Here is a 23570-nt window from a genome sequence, read left to right as displayed (position 1 = left end):
GACTTTCTCAAGGCTAGAGCTCTACCACTTGAGCCTCAGCACCACTTCTGGCTTTTTTTCTATGTATGTGGTACCAAGGAATTGAACCCGGGTCCTTGTGCATGCTAGGCAAGCACTCTACCACTAGGCCAAACTCCAAGCCCGAGTGCTTGAGTATTGTTAAGTTAAAAATTTTTCTTGACAGATGTCAGTGGTTCATGCCTATTATTTTAGCTACTCAGGAGCCTGAGATCTGAAGACTGCAATGCAAAGCCAGGCTAGGCAGGGAAGTTTGTGAAACTTTTATCTCCAATTAAGCACAAAAAACCAGAAGAGACTGCATTATGCTTGTAATCTTAGAGCTATTCAGGAGGCTGAGATTTGAGGATCACAGTTCAAAGCTAGCCTGGGCACCAAAGTCCATGAGACTCTTATCTCCAATTAATCACTAGAAAACCAGGAGTGTTGCTGTGGTTCCAGGGGTAGGGCAGTAGCCTTGAGCTGAAGTGCTCAGGGACAGCGCCCAGGCCCAGAGTTCAAGCCCCATGACCTCCTCCTACCCCCCAAAAAAAGAAAAGAAAGAGAAAAGAAAAATTATCAATTGATTTTTTTTACAAAATTACTTTTACTTGTTTATTTTTGATATGAGGTCTCTGTTTCCCTAAATGATCTTCATTTCCTAGGCTTAGGTCATTTTTCTGTCTCAGCTCCACTTGGATCTACAGATACAAACCACCATGTGTCATTCCTCTCTCCCTCCAGAGTACAGGTATCAACAGGCTGGCACCTCCCCAGGGAGCTACACACAGAGGTTTGATGTGTCCTCAATTTCAGTCAAAACACAGACCATTCCCATCACTGCAAGAATGCCTCATTTTGTCTTTTTGTAGATAGTCATTTCTCTGGGTGTCATCCCTTCCTACCATCCTCCCTTATGTTTATTGATTTCTTCTGTATATAATTTTCTTTCTTTTTTTTTACTAGTCCTATGGCTTGAACTCAGGCCCGGGCACTGTCCTTGGCCTTTTCCAAGTTTAGAGCTCCACCACTTGAGCCACAGCACCAGTTCTGGCTTTTTCTGTGTATGTGGTACCAAGGAATTGAATCCAGGGTTTCGTACACAGAAGGACTGGGAGCATGGTCTGTGTATGATTTTGACATTTCAAGAATGTTAAGAAAAATTGGATATAGTAGTTTATACTTGTGATCTCAGAACTAGAGAGGCACAGAATGGTGAGTTTAATGCCATCCTGGGCAATATAGTGAGAGTTTACCTCAAAATAACAAAAGGAATAGGAACAAATCCGAAAGGATTATTAAGGAAAACCCAGGTAATATAATCTGTAGGGGTTGGCATTTTTTACTCAGAGTAATGTTGCATTCATACCCAGGTTGCTACCTATGACACATGGTTTCTCCTTTTAAAACCATATAAACTTGATTTTTTTCCCTAGTAGGATGCCATTTTACTGTCACCTTAGTAATACATGTGATGCATTTTCTCTACATGTGCACTCTTCATTCATTATTCTTTCTTTCTTGCTGCTGCCTGAAGTTGTATTCTTTCACATGCTCATTTGTCCTTATTTAAGTCTATGAGGTCAGAAAGATTTTATTTTTGCTCATGTGAGAAAGTTTTTATCTCCTGTATATTAGGACATTTGTGATATGTGTAAATTCATAAATGTTGAGAGTTTGGAATATATTTTTCTTCTAGATGTGCAAGGAGTAGCAGAAGCCAGCTTGGGCAGCAATCCTGAGGAGATGAATTTCTCATCTGTGACAGAACATGACGGTGACACTATTCCATCTGATTCTGGTACATGTCAGATGATACACATAACATATAGCACTATGGAATCTCATCTGTCAGCAACCTAAATCTTTAATGCAAGCCAGCTGTAGTTCATTTTAATATTAAGTTTCATATTTTCATAACAATATTTTTAATAATTTAAATTAATATGAATATGTAAGAAACAATATGGCATGATGCCACTTAATTTTGTTCTGTTTTTCTAGCAATAATGTCTTTCTAAATTAAGGTAACATACTCAGTTAGGAAATTGACCAAGTACAGTTTCCCAATCTTATATTAATAACACATTTACTTTTATTTTACTTTTTTTGTGCTAGTCCTGGGGCTTGAACTCAGGTCCTAGGTTCGGTCCCTGAGTGCTGCTAAAGACTAGTGCTCTAATGTTTGAGACACAGCTTAACTTCCATCTTTTTGCTGGTTAATTAGAGATAATAGTCTTATGGACTTCGTTGCCCTCAATCCTCAGATCTCAGCCAGTATCAAATGGCTCACATCCACTTTTGAAGAATCTGTGAAACAATTTTTCCACCAGGAGCTAGAGTTTATTACATTTCTAATTGCAGGGCGTGATAGAGAATAGTTTCCACATGCATATTTCTGGTCTTTCCCTTGTTCTTTTTTCCCCTTTGATGTTCCACATTTCCTTTTATGACATCTTTTCTGCTTACAGATAACGATTTATATTTTCAGTAAAGATAACTAAAATATAAAGATAAATCATAACAATATTATTATCTCTCAGGCTTTGCAAAAGTTAGTCTGTTAGGAGTGCTGGGACAAACAGAAGCTTTGCTAGGACATTTTGATGCTCTAGATTCTTAAACTACATCTGCCTTTGCACTTTTAAATCATGGTAGGTTTGATGTGTGACATAGTGAAGTAGAACAAATTTTAAAAATTTGGTTTCCTTAATCAGTTTTAGGTTTTGATGGTATTGTAGTTTTATGGTTGCTAGGTAGGTCCCTTTACTTTTTTTTTGTGGGTCATGGGGCTTGAACTCAGCTTGGACGCTGTCCCTGAGCTCTTATACAAGACTATCACCCTACCCCTGGGCCTGTGCACTGTCCCTGAGCTCTTCAGCTCAAGGCTATAGCCCTACCATTGAGCCAAGCCCCACTTCCTTTTTTTAGAGGTTAATTGGTGATAGAATCTCAGGTCCTTTTGTGCCCAGGCTAGCTTTGAACCTTGATCCTCAGATCTCAGCCTCCTGAGGATTACAGGCATGAGCCACTGCATCCTTGGCCCCTTTGCCTTTTAAGATACACCTGCTTTTTTACTTTTGTTGGTTTTCAGATGTTTTGGTTTAATTTGCCTCAAAACACATTCCTCCTCTAATTCTCATATGTTGGTGGGATTATCAGTGTCATCACATGCTAAGTTTGTTCTTTTTGGTTTCAATACTGCTGAATATTTTGGCCAGGTTGACTTCAAACTACAATCTTTTCTATCTGTACCTCCCAAGTAGCTGAGATGACAGATGTTTGCTACCTTGACTAGCCAACATCCTTGGTATCTTTTTGTAATGAAAACATTTTAAAATTAAACTTTTAATTTTGAGAAACTTGAGAACTACATGCTGATGTAAAAATTGATAGAGGAGCTGAGAGTTTAGCCTAGTGATAGAGCACTTGCCTAACATAAGACCCGGGTTCTGGGGCTGGGAGTTTGGCCTAGTGGTAGAGTGCTTGCCTAGCATGCACGAAGACCCAGGTTCAATTCCTAGTACCACATATATAGAAAATGCTGGAAGTGGTGATGTGGCACAAGTGGCAGGGCTCTAGCCTTGAGAAAGCCCAAGGACAGTGGCTCAGGCCCTTAGTTCAGTCCCCAGGACTCGCAAGAAAAAAAAAGACCGAGGTTCTTATTCCTTGGTACCACATACATAGAAAAAGCCAGAAGTGGTGTTGGGCTCAAGTGGTGGAGCACTAGCCTTGAGAAAGATCAAGGACAGTGCCCGGGCCCTAGTTCAAGACACAGGACTGGTGGAAAAATAATAGATACAGAGCTCTTTAATATCCCGTACCCTGTTTTCTTCAAAAGTGACACTTTTCAAAATCTCAGCGAAGTATGATATTTGTGATTTTGACTTTCAGACAATCTGCAAAATTATTTGGGATGTCCCAAATTTAAAGAAGTTGAGAGTTTTAGAATAAATTTTTCTTCTAGTTGTGCCAGCAGCAGTAGAAGCCAGTCTGGAAAATAGCCCCAAGAGGGTGAATTTCCCACCTGTGATAGACTGTGTCAGTGGCTACCACTTTTCTGATATTCTCTCATCTGAGTCTCATGCATTTCAGAGGATATTCATAACAAACAATGCTACAGAATCTCCTCTGTCAGAACATCCAATTCTGAATGCAAGCCAGCTGTAGTTTATTTTAATATTGCATATCTTATTTTAAAAACAATAATTTGAAATTCACATGGACATATATATATATAAGAAATAATATTACATGATTCATTTATATTCTGGTCATTTCTGCCAATAAGAACATCTTTCTAAGCAAAGACAAAAAAACAGAATCAGGAAATTGACATTGATATAAGTACAGATATTATTGACATGCCACAAATTTTAATTGTAGTAATTTATATATGTTTTTTCTCTCTCCCTCTGTGTGTGTGTGTGTGTATGTATATGTATATATATATATAATTTTTTTGGTGAGTTATGGGGCTTGAACTCAGCCTAGGCACTGTCCCGGAGCTCTTCAGGCTCTTCAGCTCAAGTCTACTGCCCTACCCTTGAGCCAGGCCCTTCTTCCTGTTTTCCAGAGGTTAATTGGAGATAAAGAGTCCCAGGTCTTTTCTGTGCCTGGGCTGGCTTTGAACCTTGATCCTCAGATCTCAGACTCCTGAGTAGCTAGGATTACAGGTGTAAGCCACTGTACCTGGCTCTATGTTTTATATTTGTATAGACATAGATTTATTTATTACATGAGTAGTTTTGATTTCTAGTATCAGCCAAAATACAGAACCTAATTCCTACCATTATCCATTGTCTGTTTTGTCTTTTTAAACCACATTTACTTTTCCCATATCACCTAATCCTTTCTTTCCTTTCTCCAGGATCTCCTGAGAAATACTGATCCTTATAATTTTTCTAGGTTAAGAGTGTTCTATAATGGAAGTCATACATTATAGGGGTTGTTTGTGTTTGTCACCATAATTTCCCCAAAGACTAGTACAGATTTTGAATGTATCAATATAAATTTTAGACTTAAAAATACTGGTGATTGAGTCCAGGTTCTCTCTTCTGTAGCAAGTATACTGTCACTTGGGTCATGTCCCTAGGTTTCATGTTTGTATTTTTGTTTTGTTTTGTTTTTTTTTGTCTTGCCAGTAGGGGGCTTGAACTCAGGACCTGAGCACTGTCCTTGGGCTTTCTTAAGGCTAGAGCTCTACCACTTAAGCCACAGCACCACTTCCAGCTTTTTCTATGTATGTGGTACCGAGGAATCAAACCCAGGTCTTCGTGCATGCTAGGCAAGCACTCTACCACTAGGCCAAACTCCCTGCCCCTTATGTTTGTATCTTTAAAATATATGGTCTTCAGAGTTTTTCCAGGGGAATTCTCAAATCAAACTAGAAATCCTCCTGATCTTACCTTCTGAGTATCTGGGATTATATGTGTTCTAAACAGCTCATTTGCTTGTTTTCTACACCCCATGGTTTGGAAGTTGACTTCTTTTTTATCCATTCCTCAACTAATTCAACATAAAGATTTTGATATTCCTAGTTTTGGAATATCACATTCATGTACTGACTTTTATGTAAATGTAAGTTTTCAGTTTTCTATATTGAATTCAAATAGTGAAATTTATGGGTTTATGGTGATAGCATAGTTACCTTTTTAAGAATCTGTAACATTTGGGTCCAAGAGCATAGCCTAGTGATAGAATGCTTGTCTAGCATGCATGAAGTCCTGGGTTTGGTCCTAGGTATCACATACACAAAAAAGCCTGAAGTGGTGCTATGGCTCAAGTGGCAGAGTGCTAGCCTTGAGCAAAGTGCTCAAGGACAGTGCCCAGGCTCTGAGTTTAAGCCCTAGGACTGGCGAAAGGAAAAAAAAAAGAATCTGTAACATTGTCCAGTGCATCTGAAGCATTTTATATTCACATTAGCAATGTATGGAGGATCTACTTTTCACACCTATATTTCTTCTTCTTCTTTTTTGTTGGTCATAAGGCTTGAACTCAGCCTGGGCACTGTACTTGAGCTCTTCAGCTTAAGGATACTACCCTACCCGTGAGCCAAGCCCCAGTTCCCATTTTCTAGAGGTTAATTGGAAATAAGAGTCTCAGGTCCTTTTGTGCCTGAGCTGGCTTTGAACCTTGGTCCTCTGATCCCAGCCTCCTGAGTGGCTAGGATTACAGGTGTGCCTGGCTTATTTCTGGTATTTCTATCATTTTTCATCCAAATTCTCCAAATTTCTTTTCATCTTATCTTTTTTGTTTCTGTTTGAAGATGTACTTTTGTGGCTGGAACATATCCCTTTAGCTAATAAAGATACTGTTTTGAGTTCATTTATTTGATTTTTTTTCTGGCAGAGGTGAGAACTGAACTCAGGCCCTTGCACTTGCCAGGCAAGTGGTCTTCTACTGAGCTAAATTCCCAACCAATATTGTTGTTGTTGTTATTACTATTATTGTTATGGTATTTGAACTCTCACCTGGGTTTTGTCCCTGAGTTTGTTTTGCTCAAGGTGAGTGCTTTACCACCTGAGTCACAGTGCCATTTCTGGCTTTTTTGAATAGTTTATTGTAGATAAGAATCTCATGGAGTTTCCTGCCAGGGTGGGCTTCAAACCACCATCCTCAGAACTTAGCCTCCTGAGTAGTCAGGATTACAGACATGAGCCACTGGCAACCAGCCCTATTGTTATTTTTAAGGAGTTATACAAAAGGGTTACAGTTTTGTAAGTCATGTCATGCTTACCATACTTTTTGGTCAGTGTCACCCCTTCATTCTTCCCCATTCTCTCTCTCCTGTAACCCACAAGTTATATAGTTCATTTTATATATAATGTTTATTGAATACACTGAGTAAATTTGCTCACTTTTCTTCCCTCCATTACTGTCCCAGTTCCTATTGGCCACAGAAAAATAATACAAAACAAAAAAGTTTGCATTATTTTAGAATTTTAAAAAATGAATAGTTCTTTAGATGATTGGAGAAATTATACTTTGGGTTTCAGCCCCTACATTTACCCTCCTTTAGTCAGTTTTTTTGGCAGTCGTGATGCTTGAACTCGGGCCCTGAGCATTGTCCTTGGACTTTTCTTAAAGCTAGAGCTCTACCACTTGAGCAACACCACCACTTCTAGTTCTTTTTCTGTGTATGTGGTACTAAGGAATTAAACCCAGGTCTTTGTGTATGCTAGGCAAGCACTCTACCACTAGACCAAACTCCAGCCCCTAGTCAGTTTGTTTTTATGTAAATACATGGAGGTCTGAATAAATTACCATGTAAAATTGTATTTTAGATCTAGTTTCCACATGTGAGAGGGAAACATGAGCTATGTGTTCTTCTGAGCTTGGCTCAATTCATTTATCATAATTTGTTCTAGGTCCATCCCTTTCCCTGCAAATGTTGTAATATTCTTTCTGATGAATATGTGAAACTATATTGTGTATATATACTATATCTTTTTGACCCACTCATCTATTGTAGGGATCTAGGCTGTTTGCATAACTTGGCTGTTGTGAATTATGAAGTAATGAACATGGATGTGCAAGTGTCTGTATGGTGACTTGACTTGTAATGTTCTGGGTAGATGCTCATGAGTGGTCTAGTTGGATCTCAGGGTACTTTTATGTAAAGATTAGCTTCTCATGGCTAATTAAAGATACTCAAAAGTTTAAATATGCATCATAATTGATCATTGTTTCCTTTCAGATTCAGAAGATACTATAGTGATAGAAATAACAGAGGATGCAGAAGTCAATGGCCAAGCAGCCAATGACCCACGTGATTTTGGACATTTTCACCACTCAGGTTCTGAAAATGCCTTTAGTTCTGAATCTACGATTTTCCGTGAGTTCGAAATGTTATTTAATATAGTAGATATTTTTTGCTGGTTCTGGAGCTTGAACTCAAGGCAAGAGTACTTGGGCTTTCTCAAGTTTAGAGCTCTACCACTTGAGCCACAGCACCATTCCTGGCTTTTTCTATATATTCGGTACCGAGGAATTTAACTCGGGTCTTTGTGCATGCTAGGCAAGCACCCTCCCACTAGGCCATGCTCCTGGCCCTATAGTAGACATTTTAAAATCTGGATTTTAAAATTAAAATGTTTTTGTTTTCATGGGTGGTGTTTGAACCCAGAGCTTCTTGGTTGGTAAGTAAATTCTTTTGAATCTTATGTTATATCTTCAGTCCTTTCATTTTATTTTTCAGATAAAGTCTCATGCATTTTGCTTGGACTGACCTTAAAACTACATTCCTTACCAACTTCTCCCATCTGGTTGGGATTGTACATGTCATCAAATGCCCGGCATGTTTTTCTTTGTTGTTGTTGTTGTTTAGGTCTTGCTCACTATTTTGTCTTTGCTAAATATTACTACTACTACTACTACTACTACTACTACTACTACTACTATTACTATTACTGCTGCTACTTTTTTTTGTTGGTAGTAGGGTTTGAATTCATGGCCTAGATGCTATCCCTGAGCTATGTTGTTGAAGGCTAGCACTCATTTGTACACACTTCCACTTTCCATTGTCCCTTGATTAAAAAAGCTAACTCTTAGTCACTCTTAGTTTCTGGTCTGACTTATTGCCATTGTCCTCTCAGTCTTAACTTCCCAAGTAGCTGCGATTACAAGTGTGACCTACAGCATGTAGTTTAATGCCTCAACATCTACTTTTATTGATGAGAATATATTTAGTTCTATGTCATTTTATTACATGAGCACCTGTATCATAATCAGAAATGGGGCTGTAACCCAAGTCCTTGTTTATGTTAGGCTAGACAAGTGCTATATCATGAGTTAACAAACTTCACCTTGATTTTTTTTGGCCTGGAACATTTCATGTTGTCTTAGTTGTATTTAAACTTGTGAATACTCTGGCTTCTGCCACCTAAGTTAACAGATCACTGACTAGTGCTACCACATGTAAGTAAATGCATATGTTTTGTCACTCTTTATATCTTCTCCTTTGCTAATACCTAGCAATTACTCTTCTTTTTGTTTATAATGTTATCATTTCAAGAATGTTGAGAGAGGGGTGTGGAGTGTAGCCTAGTGGTAGAGTGCTTGCCTAGCATGCAGGAAGCCCTGAGTTTCATTCCTTGGTACCACATAGAAAAAACCAGAAGTGGTGCTGTGGTTCAAGTGGCAGAGTGCTAGCCTTGAGCAAAAAGTGTCCAAGGACAGTGCCCAGGCCCTGAGTTCACACTACAGGACTGGCAAAAAAATAGACTGTTAAGAGAAGCTGATTAAGGCTGATGCATGCCTATGATTCTAGCAATAGAGAGGCTGATGAGCCCAAATTTCAGGTCTTCCTGGGATATATTGTGAAATTTTGCCTGAAAACAATAGCAAAAAAGGTCAAGGGAATCACATGTTTTTTAAATGTAGGGATATTGGGCTTCTCATGAAGCATACTGTTCTGAAAGTACCTCCCTGTTGCTGCTTATGCACATGAGCCTTCCATTTAGGATTTTGGATTGTATTCCATATACTCAATATATGATTGATTTTCTCCTGGTAGGATGCCATGGTAATATTTCCCTAGCAATTGGTAATAGTAATAGTAATGTGTACTCTTTCATTTTTCCTTCTTTCACGCTACTCGTTTTATTATTTCACATACTTGCTATGTGAGGAATTTCCTTTGTCCTTTCTTTAAGGATAAATCTACTTTAGTTTTTCACATGTAAAAATTTGTTTTATTCCTGTGTATTATTTCAAGGTAGTTTTGCTATGTATAAATTAATAAAGGTTCAGAGTTTTAAAACTACTTTTCTTGTAGAAGATACAACTGCAGTGGGAGCCAGCGTGGCAATCAGTTCTGAGTTGATGAATATCCCATCTGTGGTGATAAATGACAATGGTCAGTATTCTTATTCAGCTAACACTCTTGCCTCTAATTCTGGTGAGTGTCTTGATATGCATAACAAACTGCACTACTGACTCTTGATCTATCAATATCCCAAATCTTCAGTGCAAGCCAGCTGTAGTTATTTTTTTAAAATTTTTTATTGTAATTAGTAAAAGGGTTACATGATATTTGCCAGATAGAAGGTGCAAATAATTGGTACCCATTTCCCTCCCCCCCACATCCCCCACCCTACTGCTATAGTTATTTTTGAAATTCAGCTTCTTTACAGCAGTAATTTTAATTAAGTGAGGTTCACATAGATATTTCTTACACAAGAAATAATATGATTCCGTTTGTATTCCGCAACAATAGTATCTTTCTTTCTTTTTTTGTGGGTCATGGGGCTTGAACTCGGCCTGGGCAATGTCCTGTCCCTGAGCTCTTTAGCTCAAAGCTACCACTCAACCCATGGACCTGGGCAGTGTCCCTGAGTTCCTCAGCTCAAGGCTACCACCCTACTGTTGAGCCAAGCCCCACTTCCAATTTTTTTCTAGAAGTTAATTGGAGATAAGAGTCTCTGGTCCTTTTGTGCCTGGGCTGGCTTTGAACCTTGATCCTCAGATTTCAGCCTGCTGAGTAGCTAGGATTACAGGCATGAGCCACCATGCCCAGCTAACAACAGTATCTTTCAAAACAGGTAAGGTAACACAGTCAGGATATTGACATCAGTCCAAACACAAATGTGATTGAGATGTATTATAATACCTAATTTTTGTATTATGTATTTATTTATATTAAATAATTTATTTATTTAGTAAATTATTGAGCTTAAATTTGGGGCCTGGATGCTGTTCTTGAGTACTTTTGCCCAAGGCCAGTGCTCTACCACTTTGACCCATAGCACCATTTCTGATTTCTAGTGGTTAATTAGAGTTAAGAGTCTCACAGGCTTTCTTGACCAGGTTGGCTTTAAACTGCAATCCTCAGATCTCAGCCACCTGAGTAGCTAAGATTACAGGTGTGAGCCACCAGCTAATATAATTTATTCAATGAGTAGTTTTGATTCTGGCATCATTTAAATTCAGAGATAATCCCTCACTACCAGTTATCTTATCTTGCTTTCTTTTGTGAGTACTGAGCTTGAACTCAGGGCCTGTGCACTGTCCTTGGGCTTTCTCAAGGCTAGAGCTCTACCACTTGAGCCACAGCACAACTTTCAGCTTTTTCTGTGTATGTGGTACCAAGAAATCGAACCCGGGTCTTTGTGCATGCTAGGCAAGCGCTATACCACTAGGCCAAACTCTCGGCCCTCATCTTGCTTTTTTGTCCATACCCCTCTCTTTTTAAAATTTATTTTTATTGTAATGTATAGAGGGGTTACAGTTACATTCGCCAGATAGTGGGTGCATTACTTCTCACAAATTGATACCCCTTCTCTCGTTTTTGTCCCCATTTCCCTCCTCCCAACCCCTTCCAATGATATTATTTTCGCTCCTTCCTTTTCCTATTTCAAATAATCAAATATACAATATACCAGGTAACAAAGTCAGATACAGTAACAATATGAGATTAACCAAAGGTCAACAAAAGAGAAGAGAAATAACATAGTACATTAAGAACAATAATCACACAAGATATGATAAAGCTCTTGTTTCCATATCCTAGAGATCCTTTCATTTAGCCTCATCCTATATGACCTTATACATCTATGACAATACCCCCCCCTCTTATGTTACCCCACCCTTTCCTTCATTTCTTTTTTTTTGCCAGTCCTGGGCTTGAGCTCAGGGCCTGAGCACTGTCCTTGGACTTTCTCAAGGCTAGAGCTCTACCACTTGAGCCTCAGCACCACTTCCGGCTTTTTTCTATGTATGTGGTACCGAGGAATCGAACCCGGGTCTTCGTGCATGCTAGGCAAGCACTTTAACCACTAGGCCAAACTCCCGGCCCCTTTCCTTCATTTCTGCCAGTTCCTTAATGCCTGGAAAATATTGGTCTTTGTGAATTTGCCAGTTTGAGTGTTTTGTACTAGAAATCATACATTATGGATGGTTTGTGTTCCAATACTGCAATTCCCTATGGACAGATATAATTTTTGTGTACACTAGTAAAAGTTTCTGCCCTTTTGTTCCTTTTTTCTTTTTGAAAATCTTGGTGTTTAAATCTTGGGTGCCCTCTGGCAGCCTGTGTTCTGTCATTTGAGCTATTACCCAGGCCTTTTATTTGCATTTTTTTCCAAAATAGGACTTGATTAATTTTACTTAGGCTAATCTCAAACTTAAAATCCATTTAACCTTGTCTCCCAAGGAGCTGGGATTACTTGTGTACTCTTGGGGCCTCAAATACTTGTTTTTCATTGCTGAATTGTTTTTATCTACTCATAAATTTAATATATAGATTTTAGAACCCCAGAAATTAGAAGTTAACCATTATCATATTCATACATTGACTTTTTTGCAACTGTAAATTTTTACATTTTTGTTTTTGTTTTTGTCTGTTGTGGGCTTGAACCCTGCATGAGGCATTGTCCCTGAGCACTTCAGCTCAAGGTTAGTACTCTACCACTTGAGCCACAGAACCATTTTCAGTTTTCTGGTGGTTAATTGAAAATAAAAGTCTCACAGATTTTTGTGCCTGGGCTGGCTTTGAATCATGATCCTCAGATTTTAGCCTCCTGAGTAGCTAGGATTACAGATGTGAGCCACTGGCGATCGGCTTATACTTGTATTTTTGTGCTAGTACTGGGGCTTGAACTCAGAGTTTCACAGTCTCACTTGGATTTTTCCACTCAAGGCTGATGCTCTACTACGTGAGCCACATTCCCACTTTTGGTTTTTGTTTCCTCTGTGTGTGTGTGTGTGTGTGTGTGTGTGTGTGTGTGCGCGCGCGCGCGTGTGCGCACACATGTGCGTGTGTGGGTGTACTTAATTGGAGATCAGACTGCCTTAAGCTGTAATCATCAGATCTTAGCCTACTGAGTAGCTAGGATCTCATGCATGAGATACTGGTGGTAGGCACTTCTTATTCTCTAAATATCCTTTCATTGTATATTATCTGCTTGTAGATACTCTTCATATGGTTGATTAAAGACACTTAAATGTTTAAAGTTGCTTCATTTCCTTTTAGGCATTGAAGAAGTCGTATTATTACGAATGCCACGAAAAATACAAGTTGGTGGTAAAGTAGTCTATTACTCAGCTGTATTAGGACACAAAACTGTTGCAAATTCTGAAGCTGCATCTGCCTCTTCGAATGTTGGTGAGTTTGAACTGATACATAGAACAAGTAGCAGGATTTTGAAAATTATAGATTCTTCAACATTTTTTTTGTTGTATTAAGGCTTTAACACAGGGCCTCATCCTTGCTAGGCAACTCCTTAACCATTTGACTCACACTTTCTGCAGTTTATCTTCAGTAATTTTTCAGATTGAGTCTCATATTCTTTATCTGGGCCTACCTCAAAGCATTTCTCACCTATTTGACTTACTTAGGTGGTTAGACTGGCTTCAAACAATAATCATTCTATCTGTATGAACCAAGTAGCTGGGATTACATTTGTATGCTATCCTGCCTGGCCGATAGTCTTAATATTAGTTCTTAGTGATGATATATTTTTTGCCAGTCATGGGGCTTGAACTCAGGGCCTGAACACTGTCCTTGGGCTTTCTCAAGGCTAGAACTCTACCACTTGAGCCACAGAACCGTTTCTGACTTTTTTTCTGTGTATATGGTACCGAGGAATTGAACTTGGGTCTTCATGCATGCTAGGCAAGCATTGTACCACTAGACCAAACTCCTGGACCGTGATGGTATTTTTAAAATTAAACTTTTCATCTTGAGATATTTTAGAATCACATTTGGATGTAACAAATGGTACAGTGAGCCCTTGTGTGTCCTTTATTTCCCTTAAAAGTATCATTTGTCAAAAATAGTAAAATATCACAAGAATTTGACTTGGAAACAATCCATAGACACTATTAGAATGTACTCAGTTTTGCTTTTGTTCAGTTATATGTACATGTCACAGCATGGAATTTTATGAATTTTATGAGGTGAGTTGACTTATGTGTCAACCACCACAGTCAGGGGAGAGATTACTTCTGCCTTTTCTCACATTTTTCTTTGATAATCGTAGTCAACTCTCCAAATCTCCCTATCTCTATAACCAATCTCTAATACTTTCACTCTAAGTTTTGTTTATTAAGAATATTATTAATTAGGGGCTGGGAGTTTGGCCTAGTGGTAGAGTGCTTGCCTAGCATGTATGAAGACCCGTGTTCAATTCTCCAGTACCATATACATAAAAAAAGCTGGAAATGGTACTGTGGCTCAAGTGGTAGGGTTCTTGCCTTGAGAAAGCCCAAGGACAGTGCTCAGGCCCAGAGGTCAAGCCCAGGAGAGGCAAAAATAAACAAACGATATTATTATGTAATTAGATTGACATTATAGTCTAGCTTTATTTTTCACTCAGCTTAATTTTCTGGCGAGTCATCTAGATTGTTGTATATTTTGAATACTACTCATCATTTGAATTTACTGCCATTTTTTAATTGAAGGACATTCTTGTTTTCTAGTGGTTAACTTGAGATAGGAGTCTTATGAATTGGACCATGTGCAGGCTGGCTTTGATTCACAGTCTTCATATTTCAGCCTCCTGAGTAGCTAGGATAACAGAAATGAATCAATGTCTCCTGGCACTTCTGTGTAGTTTTTTTATTAAAGAATTTATTAACATTGATTTTTTACATCATATTTCAAATGATGTATTTAACAAATAAGTATTCAAGAAGGGAATCTCTATATACAATCACTGGCACTTAGATTTTAGAACGTAATTAAAATTAGGCTGAGGCTTTGTATGTCATAGATACATATTAATCTATGTAATAAAACATTATGACTATAGAGTCATAAGTTTTTATGTCTATGTAGTTGTGTTTATATTTTCAGTACCATGTCCATAATATTGGGTATGCAACTTTTGAGTCCTTGCTCTTGTACTGTTTGGATTTAATAGCCACTTATTAAGGATACCATGTACCTTTTTTTCCTTTATTCTTGACTTGTCTTACTCAATATGATTCACTATAGATTCATCCACTTCCCTGCAAATGCCATTATTTTATCTTGTTTGTTGGCTATGTAGAATTCCATTGTATATATATTCATTCATCTGAAGTAGGTCATCTGGATTGTTTCCATCACCTGGCTATTGTGAATAGTGCAGAGATAAACATACCTGAGCAGTTGTCCTTATCATATCTGGGTTATGATGTTCAGGGTAAATGCCCAGAAGTGTTATGGCGGGATCGTAGGGAAGGTCAATTTTCAGTTCTTTAAGAAATCTCCACACTGCTTTCCAGAGTGGGTGAACTTGTTTACAATCCTACCAGCAGTGCAGTAGGGTTCGTTTTCTCTACAACCCTGCCAGCATCTGTCATTGTCTGAGTTCAAAATCTTGGCCATTCTTGTTGGGGTAAGGTGGTATCTTAGGGTTGTTTTTATTTGCATTTCCCTTATGACCATGGATGATGAGCATTTTCTCATATGCTTTTCTGCCATTTTAACCTCTCCTTTTGATAAGTCTCTCTTTAGTTCCCTTGCCCATTTAGTGATTGGTTTGTTGGGTTTGGGGGGGTGATTAGTTTCTTGAGTTCCCTATAGATACTGGATATTAAGCATTTGTCTGATGTATTATTGGTAAATATCTTTTCCCAGTTGGCTGGCTGTCTCTCTACTTTTGTGGCTATGCTTTTATCTGTGCAGAAACTTTTTATTTTTAGGTAGTCCTATTTATCGAGTCTCTTTCCAATCTGTTGTGACCCTGGGATTCTGTTCAGGAAGTTTTTACCTGTGCCTATGAGTTCCAGGGTAGCAGTTTCAAGGTTTACAGTCTGACATTGAGGTCTTTGATCCATTTTGAGTTAATGCTTGTGCATCGTGAAAGGCTAGGGTCAATTTTCAGTTTTCTGCATGTGGCTGCCCAGTTTTGCCAGCACCAATAATTGAATAGGCTGTATTTGTTCCACTGTGTATTTTTGGCTCATTTGTCAAATATAAGTTGACTACAGTTATGTGGTTCTATTTCTGGATCTTCGGTTCTGTTCCATTGATCTTCTGGTCTATTTGTGTGCCAATACCATACTGTTTTTGTTATTATGGCTCTATAGTAGAGTTTGAAATCTGGTATTGTAATACTACCTGCATTGTTCTTTTTGCCTAGAATTGTTCTGTCTATTCTAGGTATTTTTTTGTTCCTTATGAACCTTTTGATTATATCTTCTATTTCACTTAAGAATGTGTTTGGGATTTTGATGGGGATTGCATTGAATTTGTATATCAATTTTGGCAGTATGGCCATTTTTACTATATTGGTTCTCCCATGAGCATGGGATATCTTTCCATTTCCTGGTGTCCTCTTTAATTTCTTTCATTAGGCTTTTATAGTTTTCATTAAATAATTCCTTTACATCCTTGGGTAAGTTAATTCCTAAGTATTTTATTCTTTGGGAGGCTATTGCAAATGGGATCATTTTCTTGATTTGGCCTTCTGTTTGTGTATTGTTGGTGTACAAGAAGGCTACTGACTTTTGAAGGTTAATTTTGTATCCTGCCACTTTGCTAAAGTCGTTTATTAATTCTAGGAATTTGGGAGTGGAGCTTATTGGGTCACTCATGTCATCTGTGAATAGGGATAGTTTAATTTCTTCTTTCCCTATGTGGATCCCTTTGATGTCTGTTTCTTGCCTTATTGCTCTGGCTATGGGTTCCAGCACTATATTGAAGAGAAGTGCCACCAGCTCTGCTTTCCTGATGGGTTTGGGGGAACCCGCTGGACTACTTACTCATCAGGGTTTGATGTGACTGCTCAGTGGTGTTGGAGGGTCGTTCGCCTCCCTTCTGGTCTCTGCCACCATCTGTGCTGCCTGGGCCCAGTCTGTGTGGGGTTCCTGTGTCTGGATTTCGCCGCTTGCTGGAATTCTGGGCTTCTTGGCCCCAGCGCCGGCCACCTCTGCTTTTGCGCCGGGTCTGTTCCTGGATTCTGCGCTTGCTGGCGTTGCTGAAGTTTGGGGCTTCCTGGGCCCAGTGCCCTCTGCTGTGGCTTTCGCGGCTTGAAGCCAGTAGCGAGGGCTGGGGGAGGGGTTCTCGCATTTTGAATTCTTTGAGAGTGCTGGATATAAGCTTTATCTGGATTTCTTTTCGAGTTTGTATACTTCTCCATTGCTTCTTGAATAGTAGTTGTGGATTTCTTAAGATAGTTGGCTCGTGGGATTCCCTGATTCTCTCTTTTTGTGGGAGAGAGCTAGGCTGGGTCCCTATTGTTTCGGCGCCATCTTGCTTCTCAGTTCTGTGTAGTTTTATGACAGGAATAGCTTTTCTCTTTCAGAACTGGGGGTGTAACTTGGGGCTTTTTTCCATGATAGGCTACCACTTTTCCATGACAGTTGCTCTTCCACTGAGTTACATTTCTTGTTCTTGATTTTTTTATTTTTGCCAGTCTTGAGGCTTGAACTCAGGGCATAAGTGCTGTCCTTGGGCTTTCTCAAGCTAGAGCTCTACCCCTTGAGCCACAACCCAGGTCTTCATGCATGCTAGGCAAGTACTCTAACCCTAGGCCAAATTTCAGGCCTAGCGCTTGATTTATTTTTGAGATAGGGCCACACTATGTAGTGGCTTGGGATGGCTTGAAACTTGCTGTGTAGTACAGGCTACAATTAAACTTGTGATTGTTCTCTGCCTCCTTAGTGCTTTCATTACAAATGCGTGCCATCAGAAGTAGCTGCATACATAGATTTCATATTTCCCATCACAGTCAAAATACAGATAATTTCCATTACTTCTCTAGTGTCTGGTGTCACACCATATTCCCATATCCTGATACTTAGCAATTACTATTATCTTTGTCATTTCAAGAATGTTAAGAGAAGCTTAGTATGGTGCTGAATTTCTGTAATCTCAGAACTGGAGAGGATGAGGGTTATGAGTTCAAGTTAGCTGGCATTATATTGAGACCTTGCTTCAAATAACAAGAAAAATTGAAGCAACAACAACAACAAAAATGTTAAGTCTTACATATATAATTTGTAGAGATTACATTTTGTTACCATAGTGTTCTGAACATATTTCAGAGGTGTTGCCTATATATGTTGTTCCTCCCTTTTAGATTTTTGGATTGTGTCACATATAGTCTATATACGTGGGAACATTTCCCTGTTGTAATACTGTTTCCTTAGAAATATGTGAGTGATGCCATTTTTCTATATGCCTACTTCTCCCTGCCACTTGAAAATGAATTATTTTTGGAAGCTTCCTGTGTGAGGTTTTTCCTTTGTTATTTCTTTCTTTTTTTGTGTGTGTCGTGGGGCTTTAACTTATCTTGGGCACTGTCCTTGAGCTCTCCAGCTCAAGGCTACTGCCCTGCCCTTGAGCCAAGTCCCACTTCCCATTTTCTAGAGGTTAATTGGAGATAAGAGTCTCAGGTCCTTTGTTGCCTGGGCTAGCTTTGAACCTTGAGCCTCAGATCTCAGCCTCCTGAGTAGCTAGGATTACAGGTGTGAGCCACCAGCTCCGGCTCCTTTGTTATTTCTTCAAGCATAAGTCTAGGAAGGAAGAAGTACTTTAATTCTTTTCTCAAGTGAGAAGTTTTCTATACTGTTTTATACTGTATTTCAGGATCATTTTGCTATGTATAAATTAATAGAGGTTAAGTGTTTTGAATTTTTTTTTTTTTACAGAATCGCCAGTACTGGTAGTAGATGAACCCAGCCTGGAAAGCAACTCTGAGCTGATGAATTTTCCACCTGTGGTGGAAAATTACAATGACCATTCCTTTTCTTTGTTGTCACCTGCTAAGCAGCCACCTGATTCTGGTGAGTTTAGATGGTACACATTGCAAGTAGCACTATGGGATCTAGATTTGTCAGCATTCCAAATGCTCAGTGCAAGCCAGATCTAGTTCATTTAAAAATTAATCTTCAGAAACAATTTTAATAATAATTTTAGATTCACATGGATGTATAAGAAATAATATGGTATGGACCTATTTGTAGATTCCATTATTTTTCTCCCAACAGTGACATCTTTCAAAATTAAGATAAAATAACACAATCAGGACATTGATATTACATAAATATAGATGTTATTCAGAAGTCCCAAGTTTAGTTTATATTAATTTGTGTATTTATATTTGTTCCTATGCAGACTTATTGCATGAGTAGTTTCAATTTTCATCATCAGTCAGTAGTGAGCCTTATCCCTTACTACAAACTACATTAACTTGCCTTTTTTACCATAGCCCCTATTTCACATCAGTGTACCCTTTCCTTCGTTTCTGTCTGGAAAAAATTGCTCTCTATAATTTTGCCTGCTTGTGTTTTGTGGCTCACATTTGTAATCCTAAGCTAGTCAAGAGTCTTGAGATCTCAGGATTTTGATATGAAGCCTTTCTTGTTAGGAAAGTCCATGAGACTTTTTTTTATTAAAGAATTTATTAACATTTATTTTTACATCATATTTCAAGTGACATGTTTAACAAACAAGTATTCAGGAAGGGAATCTCTATATACAATCACTGGCACTTAGATTTTAGAACATAATCAAAATTAGGCTGAGGGTTTGCATGTCATAAATACATATTAATTTATGTATAAAACATGTCTATAGAGTCATAATTTTTTTTTGCCAGTCCTGGGCTTGAGCTCAGGGCCTGAGCACTGTCCTTGGACTTTCTCAAGGCTAGAGCTCTACCACTTGAGCCTCAGCACCACTTCCAGCTTTTTTCTATGTATGTGGTACTGAGGAATTGAACCTGAGTCTTCATGCATGCTAGGCAAGCACTTTAACCACTAGGCAAAACTCCCGGCCCCATAAATTTTTATGTCTATGTAGTTGTGTTTATATTTTCAGTACCATGTCTATAGCATTGGGTATGCAACTTTTGAGTTCTCGCTAATAACTGCATATTAAGGATACCATGTGCCTTTTGTTCCTTTGCTCTTGACTTGTCTCACTCAACATGATTCACTATAGATTCATTCACTTCCCTGCAAATGCCATTATTTTATCTTGTCTGTTGGCTATGTAGAATTCCATTGTATATATGTACCACATTTTATGTATCCATTCATCTGAAGTAGGTTATCTGGATTGTTTCCATCACCTGGCTATTGTGAATAGTGCAGAGATAAACATACCTGAGCCGTTGTCCTTATCATATCTGGGTTATGATGTTCAGGGTAGATGCCCAGAAGTGTTATGGCGGGATCGTAGGGAAGGTCAATTTTCAGTTCTTTAAGAAACCTCCACACTGCTTTCCAGAGTGGGTGAACTTGTTTACAATCCTACCAGCAGTGCAGTAGGGTTCGTTTTCTCTACAACCCTGCCAGCACCTGTCATTGTCTTGAGTTCAAAATCTTGGCCATTCTTGTTGGGGTAAGGTAGTATCTTAGGGTTGTTTTTATTTGCATTTCCTTTATGACATGGATGATGAACATTTTCTCATATGCTTTTCTGCCATTTTGATCTCTTCTTTTGATAAGTCTCTCTTTAGTTCCCTTGCCCATTTAGTGAATGGTTTGTTGGAGTCCATGAGACTTTTATGTTTATATTATAATGCTGAAAGTGGGAATGTGGCTCCAGTGGTAGAACAAAAGAGCTAAGGAAGAATACTAAGGCTCTTAGAAGTCCCAGTACCCATACAAAAAATGTTTTGTAATAGGCGCTGGGAGCATGGCCTAGTGGTAGAGTGCTTGCCTAGCATACACAAAAACCCGGGTTCAATTCTTCTGTACCACATACATAGAAAAAATAGAAAGTGATGTTGTGGCTCAAGCGGTAGAGCTGTAGCCTTGAGTAAGCCCAAGGACACAGCTCAGACCCTGAGTTCAAGCCCTATGACTGGCAAAAAATGTTTTATAATGGGGATTTCTCAGAAGACTTGTACAGATTTTGTTTTATTTCTTTTTATTTTTCAGTTGTAGGACTTGAACTCTGGGCCTGGGCATTATTCCTGGGCCCTTCAGCTCAAGGCTACTACCCTACCCTTTGAGCCATAACATCACTTCGGTTTTCTAATGGTTAATTGGAGATAAGAGTCTCACAGACATTAGTGCCTAGGCTGACTTTGAACCTTAGTCCTCAGATCTCAGCCTCCTGTGTAGCTAAGATTACAGGTGTGAGCCACCGGCCTGGCTTGTTTCACATCTTTTCGCATTTTGAGGATTGAACCTAGGGTCTCCCACTTGTAACAAGGGTTTTATTACTTGAATCAGGTTGCCTACTTCGTTTTCAAGATAGTGTCTCCCTAGTTTGACTGCTCACAAATACAATCCAGTCTACTCAATATTTTGAGCTCTTCAGAAATACAGTTTTAAGGAAGCTTGGTCAGAAAAGTATGAGACTTTAAAAAAGAAAGAAAAAGAACAGTAAAATGCAAGGCTAATATAGTGGCTCAATAGATAGGATGCCAGCCAGCAAGCCAGTACAAAGACCTGAGTTTAAACTTCAGTACCACAAAAATTCCAACCAAGTTTTTATAGTACTTCCCTGATTTGCCAAGGCTGACCTGGAATTTGAAATCCTCTTTCCTGACGGTCCTTTTTCTGTTTAAGTATTGGAGTTAGAACTCGAACTCAGGGCCTGGGTGTTGTTTCTTATCTCTTTTGCTCTAAGCTATAGCTCCACTTCTGGCTCTTTGGTGGTTAATTAGAGATGAGTCATTTAGACTTTCCAACCTGGGTGACTTTGAACTACTATCCTCAGAGCTCAGCCCCATGAGAAGCTAGGATTACAGGTATGAGCCAGTGGTACTCAACTGCTACAAATTTTTAATTTTACATTTTCCAGAAGGATACTTTGACTTAAAAATAGCATTCATGACTGGACTTTTTTTTCTTCTTCAGATATTGTAAAGGTTATACTTATAAAAATGCCAAGACGAGTAAAAGTCAACGGTCAGATTGTCATTTCCCCAGGCTTGTTAGGACGGATCATTACCTCAGATTCTGAAACTGAATCTACGTCTGAATCTTCATATGTTGGTGAGTTTGTAATGATACATAGTATAAGTAATAGCTTTTTATACTGTTCTTTTTTGTGTGTGGGTCATGGTGCTTGAACTCTGGGCCTGGGTGCTGTCCCTGAGCTCTTCAGCGCAAGGCTACAGCCCTACCCCTGGCCTGGCATTGTTCCTGAGCTATTCAGCTCAAGGTTACTGTCCTAGTTCTTGAGCCACAGCGACAGGACACTTCCAACAGTTCTGTTTTTTTTTTTTAGTGGTTAATTGGAGATAAGAAACTTAGACTTTAGTGCCTGGGCTTGGCTTTGAAATGTAATCCTCAGATCTCTGCTTCCTGAGTAGGTAGGATTACAGGCGTGAGCCACCATGCCCAGTTATACTGTTCTTTTAAAATTTAATCTTCATTTTAAAAACTTTTAAGTAGTTGCACAAAAGAATTACCATTTCACGATAACAGATGCTGGAGGGGATGTGGCCAGGAAGGATCACTACTACACTGTTGGTGGGAGTGTAAACTCGTTCAACCACTATGGAAAGCAGTATGGCAGTGCCTCAAAAGGCTAAACATAGAGCTCCCCTATGACCCAGCAATTCCACTACTTGGCATTTACCCAACCATCCAGAAACTAGGGCATACTAAATCCACTACCACAACAATGTTCATTGCAGCATTATTCACCATAGCAAAAATATGGAACTAACCTAGATGTCCCTCAGTTGATGAGTGGATCAACAAGTGTGGTATTTGTACAGAATGGAATTCTATGCTGCTGTCAGAAAAAATGACATCGCCCCATTTGTTAGGAAATGGAAAGTCTTAGAAACAATCATATTAAGTGAAGTAAGCCAGACTCAAAGGAACATAGGTTCAATGGTTTCCCTCATTTGTCATAATCAGTGGAAACCTTGGGCTCTACTAGCAGAGATCTGCAATAGAGCAAAACCTTGATACATAAGGCCATATAGTATGAAGCTAATTGAAAAGACCTCCAGGATATTGAAACAAAAGCCATATAATGAATGATTGTTGTCCTTAATGTACTAGGTTATCTCTCATCTCTTTTGCTGTCCCTTGGTTATCTCATATTGTTACAGTATCTCACTTTATTATCTGATATATTGGATTTATTTGTATTTGGTTATTTGAAATTGGATAGGGAAGGGGGGAAAACCAAGACGGGGGGGGCGGTGGAGGGGAGGGTAATGGGGACCAAGATATGTGAAAGGGTATCAATATATGTGAATTAATGTACCTTTTCTCTGGAAAATATCATGTAACCCTTTTATTAATTACAATAAAAAATATAAAGAAAAAGAATTACCATTTCACAAAGCAGCTTCTAAATGCAATATATCTTGATCAATATCAACCCGTTCAATGTACTCACCATACACTGAATTCTGTTTTTGTTAGTATTTTCCATTTTTTAATGTAATTTTATTATTTTTATAAAGGTGTATATCACTGTATAATTATAGCTTACTTGTTGTGACTCTTTAGACATGGAATTCCTAATGGAACCCTAGGGCTGTTTGGTCAGAGAGAGCTTAGGCTATTTGCTGTTCACTCTCTGCCATCTTCTTGATGAACTTCCAAGCCTATTGTTATGCTAACTCCTTGCTTAGACTGGCCTCAATTTGAAATCCTTCTTTTGCCACCTCTCAAATACCTGGGATCACAGATTTGTTAAAATGGTTGTTATTATAGTA

General features: G+C 38.8%; 1 protein-coding gene across 2 annotated transcripts in view; it reads left to right on the top strand.

Moving 5' to 3' along the window:
* Positions 1-23570, top strand: part of LOC150040425 (uncharacterized) — a 50232-nt gene that overhangs the window by 8471 nt on the left and 18191 nt on the right. For both annotated transcript variants that reach the window (XM_090325767.1, XM_090325768.1), the window contains exons 3-8: positions 1697-1798; positions 7697-7834; positions 9776-9856; positions 12971-13102; positions 18580-18714; positions 21745-21882. In XM_090325767.1, the coding sequence (XP_090181893.1) occupies positions 1697-1798; positions 7697-7834; positions 9776-9856; positions 12971-13102; positions 18580-18714; positions 21745-21882 (726 nt within the window). The remainder of the gene's footprint in view (positions 1-1696; positions 1799-7696; positions 7835-9775; positions 9857-12970; positions 13103-18579; positions 18715-21744; positions 21883-23570) is intronic.

Source organism: Megascapheus bottae, chromosome X, assembly GCF_031878675.1.
Source record: "Megascapheus bottae isolate mThoBot1 chromosome X, mThoBot2.hap1, whole genome shotgun sequence".
Classification (NCBI taxonomy): domain Eukaryota; kingdom Metazoa; phylum Chordata; class Mammalia; order Rodentia; family Geomyidae; genus Megascapheus; species Megascapheus bottae.
This window is presented reverse-complemented; position numbering and strand designations above follow the sequence as displayed.